The sequence below is a fragment of the Schistocerca americana genome, chromosome 1 (assembly GCF_021461395.2).
Source record: "Schistocerca americana isolate TAMUIC-IGC-003095 chromosome 1, iqSchAmer2.1, whole genome shotgun sequence".
NCBI lineage: Eukaryota > Metazoa > Arthropoda > Insecta > Orthoptera > Acrididae > Schistocerca > Schistocerca americana.
Window position 1 is genome coordinate 1,123,566,892 of NC_060119.1, and position 14,498 is coordinate 1,123,581,389.

General features: G+C 39.4%; 1 protein-coding gene across 1 annotated transcript in view; it reads right to left on the reverse strand.

Annotated features, from left to right (window-relative positions):
• LOC124551018 (serine/threonine-protein phosphatase 6 regulatory ankyrin repeat subunit C-like) overlaps positions 1–14,498 on the reverse strand; it is a 404,623-nt gene that overhangs the window by 336,745 nt on the left and 53,380 nt on the right. The window contains exon 2 of the mRNA XM_047125868.1: positions 3,160–3,248. Within this exon, the coding sequence (XP_046981824.1) occupies positions 3,160–3,222 (63 nt within the window). The 5' untranslated portion in view covers positions 3,223–3,248. The remainder of the gene's footprint in view (positions 1–3,159; positions 3,249–14,498) is intronic.

Sequence of the window (14,498 nt, forward strand, 5' to 3'; positions counted from 1 at the left end):
GTTCACAGTGCTTGTACAAAAATGGTATAAAGAAGCCAAACAACGAGCGCAGACACCATGGTACAACTAAGATATTAAAATCGCACCTATATGTAACATCTCTTCCTCTTAAGTGACAGTCTAGGCTCTGCCTTTACATACTTCACTGAGTACTTCAGCCAGATTTGCCACAAGATGCTAAGAGTTACATGAATTTCACATTAGTTTGAGGAGTATCATCTGCAGTATTGTGGACTGTTAAAGATATCGTGTGTATGAAGCATAAAACTGTGAATATTTAGAACCGGTTAAATCCCAGTTCCAACCAAAAAAACTGGTTTTGTAGGAAATGCTTTTTTAGGTTTGGACACAAAAATGGACATACAAGCAGCAAAATTCATGTCATAGTAAAGTTATTATATAATACTGAGGCTTTGAAATGTAAATACACTTCAGTGAACAGGTGTGTATCACTGCTGTAAGAAAACCAACACCCTGAAAAACATATCAAACACATTGGTGTTTTCACTGTGGCTAATGAAAATCATATTAATTATGCAAAAAGAGGTGAAACTGCATTTCATGTATAAAATGTATTGCCAGATTTCATTTTCACTGCACTAAAAATGATCCCCATATGAAGGGAAGCAATCAGTTTTTCATGACTGGAAATGTGGCCAGTGCTGCACTATAAATGTGACTGGAACAATGAACAGAAGAAAACAGTGCCATTAACAGTGTAAAATTGTTGCTTTTGGATGATGTAATGATTGCAAACATGTCTATTTGTACAGAATTTGTTCATCTGAAGGAATAGTTAACAAAGTTATCAATGTAGAAGAAGTAAATAATCTAAAACCTTCAGTTTGTGAATATTAAGTGGCTGAATAAAAGTCTGGGTATATGTAAATTCTGTGGCTGCTTGTGGCCAGGGAAATGAAAAACTAAAGAATAACTGTTTAGCAAGCAGCAATAGTGTACATATCTGTATGTTGACACAGAGACACCCTCAAAGTAAAGTTGTAAAAGCCCCAACAGAAAGTAGGTGATAAAGCAGCAGGGAAACATTCCCAGAAGATGCACTTGATTTTAACCATCTGCAATATATGCAGAATGCTGTAATGAGATAATATCAATGGACAACGCATTAGTCACCTCCTCAAAAGAGCACAGTGGTCACTTTGGAGTAATTTATATGGTCTCATATAACCTTCAACTGCTGACATGATGGCAGTGAAGTAGTATGTGCAGATGTGCAGTGTAGGATGATGGGTCCACTTGTGGACATGATAAAATGCACATGACCACACCATGAATGAGGTTGCCGATTTTGTTGGTGTATCAACATGGGATGCCTGACATGTTTACAAAGAACTGAGTAGTACTTGCATTTACATAATTAATAACATACATTTTAATTTGTTGTTAGTATTCTCTATGGAAGTAAACTGACTCATCCACATCTCAGAAGGCTCCTTCATGATGGAGTTTATGGAACACTGTGTGAATGAATTACTGAAGACAAACTGCTATGTGACAATTTTGCCAAGGATGTAGTACGCATTTTCATTTACTGGATGTGTGTGTGTGTGTGTGTGTGTGTGTGTGTGTGTGTGTGTGTGTGTGTCTGTGTGTGTGTGTGTGTGTGTGTGTGTGTGTGTGTGGGAGGGAGGGGGGGTCCAGGAAGGAGGGGGGGTCCAGGAAAGAGGGGGGGGGGGGGGGAGTTCTGCCAGCATACAATTAGGTTAGAAACAATGCTATTTCAATTACTGAAATGGTAAGCATCATTTATCTAAGCATGACTGCTTATTGTTTGTGATTTCATAATTCTAATGTAGCAAACAAGCCTAATAGCTATTTATGTGACATCAAAACATGTGCCTTTATTTGTATATATGTCACAAGTGGTACTGTGGCTGTGCTCCTTTCAAAGATATACTTTGGCTCTCCTGAAGGCATCAATAAATGCCTCTGTTGTTGGGGTGTCATCATGACTGCAGCAGCCAGTGTAGCAGATGAATTAAAGCAGAAGCTCTTTATAAGTCCAGCTAGTTCATTTATTGCAAATTTGGAAACTATTGCTGTCTTTTCTTCCTTTCAAAGGGGCAACCTGCCTTCATACTCAATATTTACATAGCTATATGTAATATGAATAAGTGTGCTGGTCGTGTGAAAGGTGTTCTAATTTGTGTGAAAAATTGCAACTACTGCTATATTTTCTTTCTTTGAAAGTCAGGACTTGTCAACTACATAGTAGTTATTTATGTAGTGGTATGTATTACAAAAAGTACTTCTGCAGAAACTGCCCCAATGGCAAATGAATGTGCTGGTTGTGTGAATTATGTCCTAATTTGTCCAAAAAATTACAATTTTGCTGCCAGGAAAGTAAACTTCTTCCTTTGCTCTTGAAAGTAACTGAAACAACTAGAAAAAACACCCGCAGAAATACATGTGCACGAGTACCGGAAAATATTACATCTTCATTTGTCAATCTGAAGATGTTCTTGGTTGGAAAACAAGTCTTTCAAAACACTAGCTTGTAAATTTTCTTTTATAGGCAGCTGAGAGTGCAACTAAGTCACCTTTTAATGTTTTCTCCCAAGTGCCAGTATTTTTTCATGTTTCTTGTTCTGGCAATGAGTGGTAGTTTGTTCTTATCTGATAATCAACATGTTTTGAATACTCACTCACATTTCCATGTTTCATGCTTAATCTGTAAATTATTGACAATGACAAGTCCTAAAAGCTCTCAGAAAACATGAAGGTGAATAATAAAATTTTTGCAGGTGGCAGGGCACAAACCTTATTTGCTGCACTTGCAATTCAACTTTCTCACCCACTATCGAGGGGGTTAAGCTTGTAACTTTGTCCTGTGGCATACATCTCATGAAACCTTTAAATGCCAATAACTCATTGTCTAACATTTAATATCAATAAATTGTATGTTTTTGAGAGAGCCTGAGCATGCTAGTTTTTTGGAACATTTTTTATAAAACATAAGTTATAATGTGGTTACAATATAAAACACACCAAATATGTTCTTAACAAATTCCAGTATGCCACCACGCAGGTGCTACATCCAAAGTACGGCTTTGAAAGGAGAACAGCCACAGTACCTCTCTTAACATATATACAAATAAAGGCATGTCATCCAAACCACAAAAATCTCTTGTTACTCACATCAACATTTCCATGATAGACTGCTGATGCCAGGTCTCTGTCACATTGCGCCTGCCAATCCATTTTCTCTTTTTTGCAGAGGCAGCTTCCTAAGCAAAAACAGTGAAATTTATAAAAAAAAACAGCTGCCATATGCATGAAGCTCACACTGAAAAATAGTAAAAAATAACATATACACTCCAAAATTACAGTGATATTTATATACAATTAAAATGCTGTTTCCAATTTATCATAAGGCAGAATGTTTGGAAAGTACTGATTTGCCAGTATTTCAATCCCTTCAATTAGATTCAAAGTATTCTAAAATCTGTGTAGGTTATCATCTTAATTTTTAGGCCCTGCAACTGTGATCTTGCTACATATGGGGCTATTTTTCACAAAGTAGTAACATTTCTGACAGAAATGCTTGTTAGTTGTTTCTATGACAAATGGTAAATATATCATGCTTAGAGAATTGTGCGAATGCGTTTTTGTTTGCTAGTGATGGTGACATGACATTTGGGAATTAGAAGCACTTACAAGGCAAGATGATGCTGAGTGTAAATTGCGAGTATGTTAGTTCTGTAATAAATGCATCACAAATAATGAAGAATGCTTAATGTGTAAAAAAAAATTGATTTATGTCGTGATGATATGTGTATGGCATGCTTTATTGTCAAAAAAGTTTCTGAGGGAGGAATTGGACAGACAGAAAATTGCACAAATGAAATCGCAAATGGAGCAAATACATTGTTGTTTAAATCTTGAGAGCTGACATCAGAATTATGCTGCTGCATTATGCATGCAGTAAAAGGCATGATGAGCATAAATTGTAATACTGTATATCATTTCACATGTGCAGATGAGAAGCGAAGACAAAAAATATGCTATTGTGTAAGATGTTATGAATAAGATCTTGGCAAAATGATAAAGAAGAAGGACTGCAAAGTCAAAATTATTGCCACACTTTTAGAAGTGTTACAAGCTTTAAATTATAAATGTGATGAACTCAAACAACAAAACAGTAAATGTGAAAATAAAAGAAACAGTGATGTGGTATTAGATATTGATAGGCCTAATATAGACCTTTGGAAACAAATGTGATTGTGTCTGCAAAAAATACGGGAAACATAAAAGTGATACTGTGTGCAAAGTGTGATACAAAATTTCACTTTCGATGTGCAAAGGAAAACTCCTCATTGAAAGGAAATGAGAACTTCATAAAAATTTGGAAGTGTAATGTGGTGTCACTGCCAGACACCACACTTGATAGGTGGTAGCCTTTAAATCGGCCGCGGTCTGTTAGTATACATCGGACCTGCGTGTTGCCACTATCTGTGATTGCTGACCGAGCGCCGCCACACGGCAGGTCTAGTCTAGAGAGACTCCCTAGCACTCACCCCAGTTGTACAGCTGACTTTGCTAGTGATGGTTCACTGTCTACAGATGCTCTCAATTGCAGAGACAACAGTTTAGCATAGACTTCAGCTACGTCATTTGCTACGACCTAGCATGGCGCCATATTCAGTTACTATAATTACTTCAAGAATGTATTCTGAACAGATAATATTGTGAACCATGTACCATCAAGAGCGACGTTCATCATTAATGGATTAAAGTTAAGTATCAAACTAATTATGTCTGCTTTCTGAATTCTCATTCCTTGTCATGTTCCAGACATCACATCAGTATAGTTCTTCCCTCCTCACGCTAGCCTGCTTGAGCTAAAACGCATTTTGGCCTCCACTCGTAACACGGTGTTGGCTCTTCAGCTAACACAAAATTGGCGATGAGCAGTAACAATGGTGTTCTTAACTATACTGACATATGTCGTTGAGACTGCCCTGATTTCGTTGTGTAATGGCTTCGCCACAATCTCCAGATGTACTGTCCGAATTTTATCGCTTACAGAATTATCAGACGCAGGCATTACTGGATGCCCTTGGACAGCTCATCCAGGGTCAACGTGAAATGCAAAATGATGCGGCAGCCGCTGCTCCACCACTAACGCAGCCACAACACGCAGTTGCACCGACCTTCAGGCCTTTTGATGCTGCACTGGAAAGCTGGACGGAGTGGTCATGCCGATTTGGATTCCATCTCGCCGCCTACACAATTCAAGATAACGAGCAGCAGCCTTTTCTTTTGTCGTTCATCGGTGTGCAAACCTACCGTGTGATAGTCAAATTATTTCCCCGATGAGATGTAGTAACTCTGTCCTATGAAGAAATTTTGTCTGCATTAGCTGCATATTTCAATCAGTCAATGTAGTTGCGAAACAGTATACCTACTTTTGCACAAAACGTACGGCAGGTCAGACTAATCGGGAGTGGGTTGCAAACTTGCAAGGCCTTACTAGGGATTGTGCTTTTGAGTGTCAATGTGGACTCCCATATTCAGATACTATGGTACGTGATGCAATTGCACAGAACATTTCTGACGTTAATATAAGGGAACAGATTTTGCACCTAGTCAATCCCTCCCTTCAACAAATAATGGACGTATTGGATCGGCAGGACACGCTTGAGTTTGCTCAGGAATCATTTGAAACTTTGCCAGCCGTGTGTCAGGTTAACTGGCCCGCCGGGCAAGCTGCACGGAGCAGTAAACAGCCCTCGCGCCCGGCTGCACCGCTGCCGCCAGGCTATCAGCCACGTGTGCCGCGCCGGCAAGCAAATGCAGTGCTCAAATCATGCCCGCGGTGTGCTACTAAACACTCTTGTGAGAATTGCCCGTCACGCCAAGCTATTTTCTTTTACTGTAATAAAAAAGGACATGTTCAGAGGGTTTGCCAGAAAAAGCAAAGATCGAAAACTCAAAACCATTCCAGGCCCTTTGCTTCACGCCAGAATCGGAATTGAACCCAGGATACTCAGGCTCACGAAACTTCGCCCATGGAAATTCATGTCGTTCATTCCACTCCATCCAGTGCCACTCTCTCTAACAGTGACTGTGTTCGTCCCACAAATAGTGTGTGTCGACATCACCGGAACTCCCATCACATCACAAGTGATTTTGTACCAGTGTCAGTTCATGTTGCACAAGATAGTCGCTCTTGTCGTCAGTAGGACAATAAACTTTTTGTAGACTTGGACATTAATGGCAAAGTGATACCATTCCAGCTCAGTACCGGAGCTGCAGTTTCACTGATCAATCAAGACACGTACAAACAGCTGGGCACACCTCCGTTGCATGCCGCAAATGTTACATTAACTAGCTATTCAGGTCAAGAGATCCCTGTGTTAGGACAGTGCAGCCTTCTTGCAACATACAAAGGACAAACAAAACTTGTGTCATTTTACGTCCTTCGTTCTTCTTCTGCAGTGAACTTGTTTGGTTTCGATTCATTTCAGTTGTTTAACTTGTTTATAGTAAATCAGGTCCTATCAGTGAACCAGACTGTGCCTTCAGACAATGTTTTCCTCGTCTATGTGAAGAATTTTTGCACCGGACCTCGGTAGCGCTAAGAATTATAAAACACATTTGGAACTGAAAGTAAATGCACAACCCAAATTTTTCAGAGTGCGCAATGTTCCCCATGCATTGCGTGATGAGGTTGCAAAAACATTACACGATTTGGAATCATAAGGTGTAATTGAGCGTGTGCAGGCTTCTCTCTGGGCATCACCCTTAGTGATTTTGCCGAAACCTTCGGGAAAATTGAGACTTCAAGGCAACAGTGAATCCACAACTCGCGATTGCAACTTTTCCTTTACCCAGCCCGGAAGATCTTTTTTGACAAACTGTGCCCAGGCACATATTTTTCGAAGTTGGACCTAGCAGATGCGTACCTGCAAATACCGGTGGATGAAGAATCCCAGCGCGTTTTGCTGGTTAACACGCATCTTGGTTTGTATCAATTCAAATGACTGCCATTCGGGTGTGTATACGCTCCTGCATTGTTTCAGCAATATCTACAAACTGTTTGTGCGTCAGTCCCTACTGCAGTAAACTACCAGGACGATATTGTGATCTCCGGAAAGATGGAAGAAGAACATTTAGCCAATCTCAAACATTATTTCAGGTCTTGCGACAAAATGGTCTTCACTTACGGAAGGACAAATGTGTGTTTTTTGCTCGTGACTTGCCATACCTGGGCCATGTACTCAATACCCAAGGCATACATCCCAGTCACACGCACCTCCGTGCCATACAAGACTTGCCTTCGCTGCAGAATTTGAAGCAGCTACAGAGTGTGCTGGGAAAAATCAACTATTATCACAGATATGTGCTACATGCCTCTTCCATTTCAGCTCCACTTCATCACTTATGCCGTAAAGGTGTTCCGTTCATCTGGACGACAGAATGCGAAGGCACCTTTCACCGGTTGAAATCAGTGTTGTTTTCCAATACTTGCCTTACACCATTCGACCCCTAGAAGCCCCTTTTGTTGATGGTGGATGCATTGGATTTCGGGATTGGTGCTGTGCTTGTGCACAAAGATGGCTCGCACAATCGCCCTATTGCCTTTGCGTCGAAATTGCTCTCATCTGTGCAAAGAAATTGTTCACAGATCGAGAAAGAAGCACTGGCTCTCGTATTTGGTGTTACAAAGTTTCATGACTTCTTGTATGGTCTTCACTTTACCATAATCACAGACCACAAACCATTGATATCGCTTTTTCATCTGAATAAGCCTGTTCTTCCACGAACAGTGCAGAAATTCATTCGCTGAACTATTTTCCTCTCACAGTACTGCTATGATATCTTGTATCGGTCCACTGCTAAGCACGGAAACGCCGATGCATTGTCCCGTTTGCCTGTTGCTGAGGATAGGGCATTCGATTCCTCCGAACTTGCTTGCATGTTCATAGATTCGGAAACCGATGACGTGGTCGAATCGTTTCCGATTGATTTTCGTGGTGTAGCTAGCTCTTGCATGACTCCTGTCTGACATAAATTCTCAACTTATTCACACAGCACTAACATAGTTCCCCTTGTCCATTATCTTCATTACCTGCAGCATTTCACCAATTCCTGAAGGAGTTCAAGAATGATGCACATCTGCACTGAAGAAATCATTGACCATCTCATCTCAGTTATATATATAATTAATAGTGTGTGAATAAGTTGAGAATTTGGATCCGGCAGGAGTTGTGCTAGGGTAGCCCACATAGCTACAATGACCACTGTGTCCACATGGTTCAGTAACCTGCTAGTAAGCAGGAAACTTGGGTTTGAAGCCTGCCCTGGCACAAGTTTTCGACTTTCCCCACACAGATTTCAGTCAATGTCTGCTTGCAGCCAATGTCTCTAAGTCCTTTGTGTCTTAATTCATAATGGCTGCTAGATCAAGAATTGTGTCTGTCCTTTCAGACATGTCTAACAGAGCAGGCACCACACACACACACACACACACACACACACACACATGTACATTGAATTTAACTGATGAAAGGAGAAAATATAAAAATGCACCAAATGAAGCAGGAAAAGGGAACACAAATATCTAAAAAATGACATTTATAGGAAGTGCAAAATGGCTAATCAGGAATGGCTAGAGGACAAATGTAAGGATATAGAAGCATATATCACTAGCAGAAAAATAGATACTGCCTAAAGGACAATTAAAGCAATATTTGGGGAAAAGAGTAGTACGTATATGAATATTAAAAGCTCAGATGGAAAACCAGTCCTAAGCAAAGAAGGGAAAGCTTAAAGGTGGAATGAGTATACAGAGGGTATATACAAGGGAAATGAATTGCAGGCAGTATTATAGAAATGGAAGAGGACACACACAAAGAGGAGATGGGAGACATGATAGTGTGAGAAGAATTCGAAAGAGCACTGAAACACCTAAGTGGAAACAAGGCCCCAAAACACTCTGTCAGACCTATTGACATCCTTGGGAAAGCCAGCCATGATAAAACTATTCCATCTAGTGTGCATGATATTTGAGACAGTTGAAATACCCTCAAACTTCAAGAAGAATGTAGTAATCACAATTCCAAGCAAAGCAGGTGCTGGCAGGTGTGAATATTATTGAACTATCAGTTTAATAATTCATAGGTGCATAATACTAACACCAATTCTTTACAGACGAATGGAAAAACTGATAGAATCCAACCTCAGGGAATATCAGTTTGGATTCTGTAGAAATGTGGGCACACATGTGGCAATACAGACATTACAACCTATCTTAGAAGATAGTTTAAGGAAAGGCAAACCTAAGATTTATACTTAGAGAAAGCTTTCCACATCATAGCCTGGAATACTCTCTTTGGAATTCTGGAGGCAGCAGAAGTAAAATACAGTGAGTGAAAGGCTATTTACAGCTTGTGCTGAAACCAGATGGTACTTATAAGAGTCGAAGTGCATGGAAAGGAAGCTGTGATTGAAAAGGAAGTGAGACAAGCTTGTAGCCTATCCCTGATGTTATTCAATTTGTACATTGAGCAAGCAGTAAAGGAAACCAAAGAAAAATGTGGAGAAGGAAGTAAAGTTCAGGGATAAGAAATAAAAACTTTGAGGTTTGGCAGTTACAATGTAACTGTGTCAGATACAGAAAAGGACTTGGAAGAGCAGTTGAGCAGAATGGACATTGTCTTAAAAGATGTGCATAAGATAAATATCAACAAAAGCAAAACAAGGATAATTGAATGTAGTCAAATTAAATCAGGTGATATTGAGGGAATCAGATTAAGAAACTTAAAGCAGTAGATGAGTTTTACCGTTTGAGCAATAAAATAACTGATGATGACTGATGTAGAGAGTATACAAAATTATTACAGGCAATGACAAGAAAAACATTTCTGAAGAAGAGAAATATATTAACTCTGAATACATATCTAAGTGTTACGAAGTTTTATCTGAAAGTATTTGTACAGAGTGTAGTCATGTATGGATGTGAAACATGGACAATAAACAGATAGGACAAGAAGAGAATACAAACTTTTGAAATGTGTTGCTATGTAACGATGCTGGAGATTAAATGGGTTTATTAAATAACTAATAAAGAGGTACTAAATCAAATTGGAGATGCAGTGTTGTTGAATATTGACAGTGGCGCAAGAATATTGACCACTACATAGGTACTGCCCAGCAAAGTGGTATCGAGAGGCATTAATGAGATGTTGGGAAGAAGCCGTGCCTCCTTTAGTTTTGAGGCACCACTGCCATACCTCTACCCTGAAACAGCATCACCAGAGGCCAGGAGAACAGTTCTGTTTGGGGTCAGATCCTGCCCACTTCCAGGAAGTTCCTTTCAGAGTAACATTGTTGTGCTGCCTATTCCCTGTGACACAGCCAGTGTCAGTTGTCAGCGAGAGAAGAGACTTCCATCTGCCTATGTAGCAACGCTATCATAACTGTGTCAACAAGTGTCTACAAACTTGTGTGTTTCCTAGTGACTGTAGTAAAGCCACAGTACAACCATTCTGAGCTAGTAAAAATTTGTCACTCAGTAGCTGTGGTTCACTTCGTGTGTTCTGAACCACAAATCCACATGTGCCATTTCATAGCTATAGCCGAGTCTGGTGAGCAGAGATAAGTTTTGTTGCAATTAATAAAGTATTACTTATTCAGAGCATTCTAATTAACTGGTTTATTACTAGCCACCTCAGTGTCCAAGAAGTTCGACACAAAAAGCGATGCTGAGGATGCAGCTCATAATTAGCTCACTGTGTAGCTGCTTCTTTCTTGCAGCAGTGCTGTTCCTGTTTTTGTATGTTAATGCAGGTAAAATGTGAAGTTGCTTACCAAGCCTTCCAACACTCATTTGAAAACATTGAAAAAATGTATTTGGTTATTATCAAAGTTACGAAACATTGTGGAAATCTTTCCACATATTAGCCTGTCACTCCTACTATTCATTTTTATGATATTTTCTTTTACATCTCATGGGTTTGCAAATAATTATCACAGTCTCTTCAAAATCCATGTTGACAAATGATATCCACAACATAAAAAGTGGAGTTACTGTCATCCTTCGTAAGCATACATAACTATTAAGAGGTGACATGGCACTGATAGAAACTTTTTGTCATTGTGAAAAAAAATCACATGTGCACACTAGCACTAAGTAAAATATACCACTATTTGTATATCTAACCTCAAAAAATCCTGTTGTAATAACACAGATCTGCAAAAAAATATTTTTTGAAACTTGTTTGAAATTTGATAACTGACTTTCATGCACTTTTCAGCACTGATTTCAAAATTGCAATCCATTTTTTTCTATGATGTCAGGTTTTCTCACAAAAAAGGGAGTATTTTTTGGGTATAATAACAAAATTTCAGCAGTTTATCACATTTTTTTCCAACGTTATAAAATTTTATTTTATTTATAAATCATGTTCTAAACTACATTTGCAGTACACTTCCATTTCTCTGTAAACTCATAAGTCCTTATAATAATGCTTTCGCTTTCTGTTGAAGTTTCTTTTATTGCTTTTCTGGATGTAGACTCGTTGAGGATCATCTCTTTTTATCATCCAGCAGTAGTCCGCTATTATGTTGATGTTCCATCTGCCTTGATATCTTCTTTCCATTCCTTTTTTGTCTTGGTGGAATCTTTCGCCCTGCTCTTCACTTACATCATCAAGGTTTGCACAGAAGTAGTCAAGATGTGAGTGGAAAAAATGAACTTTAATGCTCATGTTACAGCCCAGCTTCTTAAAGTTGTCAAGCATGTCTGCGACAATTGTCTTGTAGTTCGGATCTCTTTTGTTTCCTAGGAAACCGGTAACAGCTCATTTAAGAGATGTCCATGCTGCTTTTTCTTTTATCTCCATTTTGTCCACAAAGTTGGGATCCGTCATTAGTTTTCTAATGTCTGGTCCGACAAAGATTCCTTCCTTTAGCTTTGCCTCAGATAAACCAGGAAACTGTCCACATGGACATCTGAAACACTCCCCTTCTTTTGGTAAAGCCTTAACAAATTGTTTCATCAGCCCCACCTTATTGTGAACTGGTGGAAGTAAAACTTTTTTACGATCTACAAGGCTTTTCCTCTCAACATTTTTAACCCCTACCTGTAAGGTTTTTCTGAAGGGCCAAGCTTTTTTTTTTAATGTTATGTTACTTTCTGTATCTACTGTCCCGTTCACAGAGAAAGCAAGGGAATTTTGTATAGCCATTTTGTTGACCAAGCAGCATTGAAAACACTTTTAAATCACCACATAGTGTCCATTTGTGGTCTGAATAGCAGAGTTTGCTTAAAACCAGAAGCAATCTGGCGAGTTTATACATCCTCTGGTAGCCATTGTCCATTGTCCGTAAAACAACTACACAACACAAGAAAACTGTCACTACTTTAAAGCAACCGCAACAAAAACACGTGAACTGCACAGAGTGAAAAGGTACTGTGAACTGAAGGACAATAGCAGAAGCTCACTGCTTGGTGATGGCGGGGGAAGGGGCAGTGCGACAGACAGGCACTGGCATGAAAATACTGCTGGTTTCTCCTAATTACTCCTTATTTTACTTATATCTGGTATAAAAATGGCTAAATAGCATTTATGGAGATCTCAAAAACCAAACTTCAAACTCACTAGAGTGCTGAAATATCGAAAAAAAGCTGAAACTAGACAAGCAGCTTGTGAAATAACTGTACGTGATGGAATTTTTTCACTATTTTCCCCTACATCAGCACTGAAAACACTATAAAAATCACTTAATAAATTTGAAACAATTTTTATATTGCAGACATGTGTAATTAATCTGATGCATATTTCAGATGCTGACTGCTTAATTCTTTCCATTGCCACTGAAGTTCCTCTACAAGTGATAAAATGGTTACTAGTACATAATGATACATCTTTTAAACGCAAACCACAATAGAAAGTACTCACTGTTATGTACATCACAGTGATTCCCAGAGTAGGCTTATGGATGTAGAGGTAGCAGTACAGAAATAGTAGGGTGAGTAGATTAGCTCCAGTCTTTGTCGTTATCATATTTTTAGGCCTACAGAAGCAGCCAGCTATGGCTGTTTGTGCCTACTCACATGTAACATGGCTCGTTCCACAACCCTGAAGGTTGTCCTTCATGATAGAATTTATGGAACATCCTCTGTGAATGAATAAAAATAAATAAATAAATACGAGGGGCATTTTAAAAGTTCATGCAAAGTCTGAGAGATGGCACCACCGGCGCGTATCGAGGTCATGTTTAGTTAGTAGCATCTTTGGAAAGAACGCACACCAAGTTTCAGCCATATTGGTCTATTTCTTCGTGTTTGGCATTCGTGTGAATCAAGGAAGTCGAGTGATTGTCAAAAAATGGACGAAGAAGAATTTCGTGTGGTGATTAAACACAGCATAAAGAGAAGCTTGATAAACATTATGGTGCCATGCACCTTCGATTAGAACAGTTTATAAGTGGTTTCAAAATTTTCGGAGTGGCCATATGGGCACAAGTTACACTGAACGTTCTGGACCCCCTGTGGAGGTTATGACTCCAGAAATCATTGATAAAATCCATGACATGGTGATGGATGACAGAAGAGTTAATGTGTGTGAGATTCCGCAAGATGGGTTCCGCGATTCACACTTGACCAAAAACGGAATTTTGTGAAGTGTTGCAAGGATGGTTTGCAGCTGTTAAGGAAGAATACGCAGGACTTTAAGCGCCGTTTCGTCACTGTGAATGAAACATGAATACATTACTATACTCCTGAGACCAAACAACAGTCTAAACAATGGATTACATAGGGAGAATCTGCACCAAACAAGGCGAAAACCAGTCCTTCAGCCGGAAAGGTTATGGCGACTGTCTTTTGGGATCTGCAAGGGATAATCCTCATCGACTTTCTGGAAAAAGGTAAAACTATTACAGGTGCATATTATTCATCGTTATTGGACCGTTTGAAAACCGAGCTGCAAGAAAAACGCCGGCGATTGGATCGCGAAAACGTCCTTTTCCATCACAACAATGCACCAGCACACACCTCAGCAGTTTTGGTTGCAAAATTAATGTAAATAGGATTCCAACTCGCTTCACATCCCCCGTATTCTCCAGACTTGGCTCCCTCGGACTACTATTTGTTCCCCAACTTGAAGAAATGGCTGGCAGGGCAAAGATTTTGTTCAAATGAGGAGGTGATTACAGCAACTAATGGCTGTTTTGCAGACTTAGACAATTCCTATTATTCGGAAGGGATCAACAAATTAGAACAGCATTTGACAAAGTGTATAAGTCTAAAAGGAGACTATGTCGAAAAATAAAAAAGGTTCACCCCAAACACATAAGTAGTTTTTATTTTTGCACGGACTTCTCAAACACGCCTCGTACACACATCATAAAGAGTTTTACATCACCCCGGTAACCCAGGACTCCTGAAGACAGACGTTGACTGTGGATATTGTATCACAGACACAGTCTCTTTGACTGTTCCAGAGATTTCACTATACCCGCCCAAA